The 2,052-nt window shown below is 48.4% G+C and overlaps 1 protein-coding gene across 1 annotated transcript; it reads left to right on the top strand.

Annotated features, from left to right (window-relative positions):
* Positions 1 to 681: 681 nt before the first annotated feature.
* LOC115733708 lies at positions 682 to 1,641 on the top strand. The gene has a single exon (XM_030664339.2). The coding sequence runs from the start codon at positions 682 to 684 to the stop codon at positions 1,639 to 1,641; it is 960 nt and encodes a 319-aa protein (XP_030520199.2).
* Positions 1,642 to 2,052: the final 411 nt, after the last annotated feature.

The following is a 2,052-nucleotide window of genomic DNA, read 5'->3' as shown; positions in this document are numbered from 1 at the left end:
TGTATTGCATGCTTAGGATATCTTGAGCGAGTCAATGTCCTACTCGGACTTAGGCGTTGACTCACCGAGATTTTATATCTCACCTCGTCGTGGTTAACAAATTTTCGGGCCCTTAGCTTTGGAAGCCGGAAGTGCTCGCAGATTCTTTTTGAGTAGCACGAAGTAGTGTTAACCCATATCCCGATCCGGTATTTTTTGGAGGGTTATAGGAAGTGGCCCCGAGGTAGGGTTTGTATATATACGTTCTTCCTAGGGTTAATAGTAAATAAATAAAAAGAATTTTCTGGTGTGATTTCCTGCTTTTCTATCCCCGTGTATTTTATAATTGTTTGGGAGTTTCACGTTCCGCATGCGTTTAATAAAAAGATAAAAATAATGGGTCGATGACGTGCCCGGGATGTCATCCTTTTATGACCTAAGGCGTTTTGGTAGAGTTGTTGCGGGCCCGGGGATCGGGGCGTGACAACCCCGCCCAAGGTGGTATCAGAGCAAGGTCGGCCTGAACTACCTGGTCATGGCTTGGAGTAATAAGGAGCGTTGGGATATGGGATAGTTAGTAGGATTGAAATCTCGTGCATGTGTTTGTTACTTAAGGTTTTAAGGCTATAAGCCCGAGTTCTCATTACATGTTGTTTGGGGTGAACAGGGCTCAGTAACCAACCTATGAGATGAACAACCGTAATGCTAGGATCGCTAGAGGGGGAGCAACACAAGAAGACCCCCCGAGTAGATGGATTGCTACGAGCATTGGAAGCTTTGGGTGATATAGTTGGGCAGCAAGTGAGGAATCAAGCTGCCGCCGCTACCGCTCCGCCCGAGGACCCGTTAGCTGGAAACGGGAATGGTGGCCAACTAATGCATAAGATGGTGAAGCAATTCCTGGACCTCAAGCCGCCAAAATTTTCTGGAGTTGGCGACCCCGAGGCCGCCACTCACCGGATTAAGGAACTGGAGAAAGCTTTTGCACTACTAAGGTGCAATGAGGAGGATAAGGTGACCTTGGCGGTTTATCGATTACAAGGGAACGCCAAGACCTGGTGGCAAGCTACACAAGGCAGAGTTTTTCCCGATGGTACGGTCCCGGTGTGGGATGCCTTCGTGGAAGCGTTTAACAATAAGTATTTCTCTGAGTGTGCCCGGGAGCGTAAGATGGCGGAATTTATGCGCCCGAGCCAAAACCGGATGTCCGTAGACCAGTATGAGGCCAAGTTTTCTGAGCTGTCTATGTATGCACCTAGAATGGTGGAAGATCCTGTGGACAGAGCAAGAAGGTTTAGAGATGGGTTGAAACCGGAGTTGAAGGATCGGTTGGTACCGTTGAACTTGAAAGACTACAATGAGCCGTACGAAAGGGCCCAAATGATTGAGAGAAATATGATGGAAAGGGCTACTGCATCTGGATCACGGTTTGTGCCCTCCGGTAGGAATGAGCGTAGATTTGGCAAGAGGCCAATGTTGGGAGGAAGGTCGACCATCCCACCTAACCGGAGAAATGTTGTGGGAAAACCGGCTCCCGGTAACGGTGGAATATGCCGATTTTGCAATCGGAGGCATGGGATCGCCCCGTGTCCCTTCGGGAATGGAGCTTGTTTTGGTTGTGGTCGGATGGGCCACCAAGTGAGAGATTGCCCACAGAGGTAAAGAGGAGTTCCGGCGCCATCACAACAAGGAGGACAGCCGCGTGGGAATATGCAGCAGAATTACTAGAGCCGACCTCCCGCGTAAGGAAGAGTTTTTGCGGTCTCCAAGGAAGAGGTGAAGGATTCGCCGACCGTTACAGGTACGGTCTTCTTGCATGATCATATAGCATATGCGTTGTTTGACCCTGGAGCAACACACTCCTTTATTGCTGAGCAGTTTGTTAAATTAGTTGGGTTGAGTCCGAAATCGCTGGGAACGGTCTTTAAGATATCCACGCCGCTAAAAGATAGTGTAATATCTGCAGTAGGTTGTCCCGAATGTAAGTTGACAATAGGTGGTCACGAAGAAGTGATAGATCCGATTGTGCTTGAAATGTATGATTTTGATGTGATTGTCGGTATGGATTAGCTT

The sequence above is a fragment of the Rhodamnia argentea genome, chromosome 4, assembly GCF_020921035.1.
Source record: "Rhodamnia argentea isolate NSW1041297 chromosome 4, ASM2092103v1, whole genome shotgun sequence".
Classification (NCBI taxonomy): Eukaryota; Viridiplantae; Streptophyta; class Magnoliopsida; order Myrtales; family Myrtaceae; genus Rhodamnia; species Rhodamnia argentea.
Note: the sequence above shows the minus strand (reverse complement) of the source record. Positions and strands in the feature narration are given on the sequence as shown.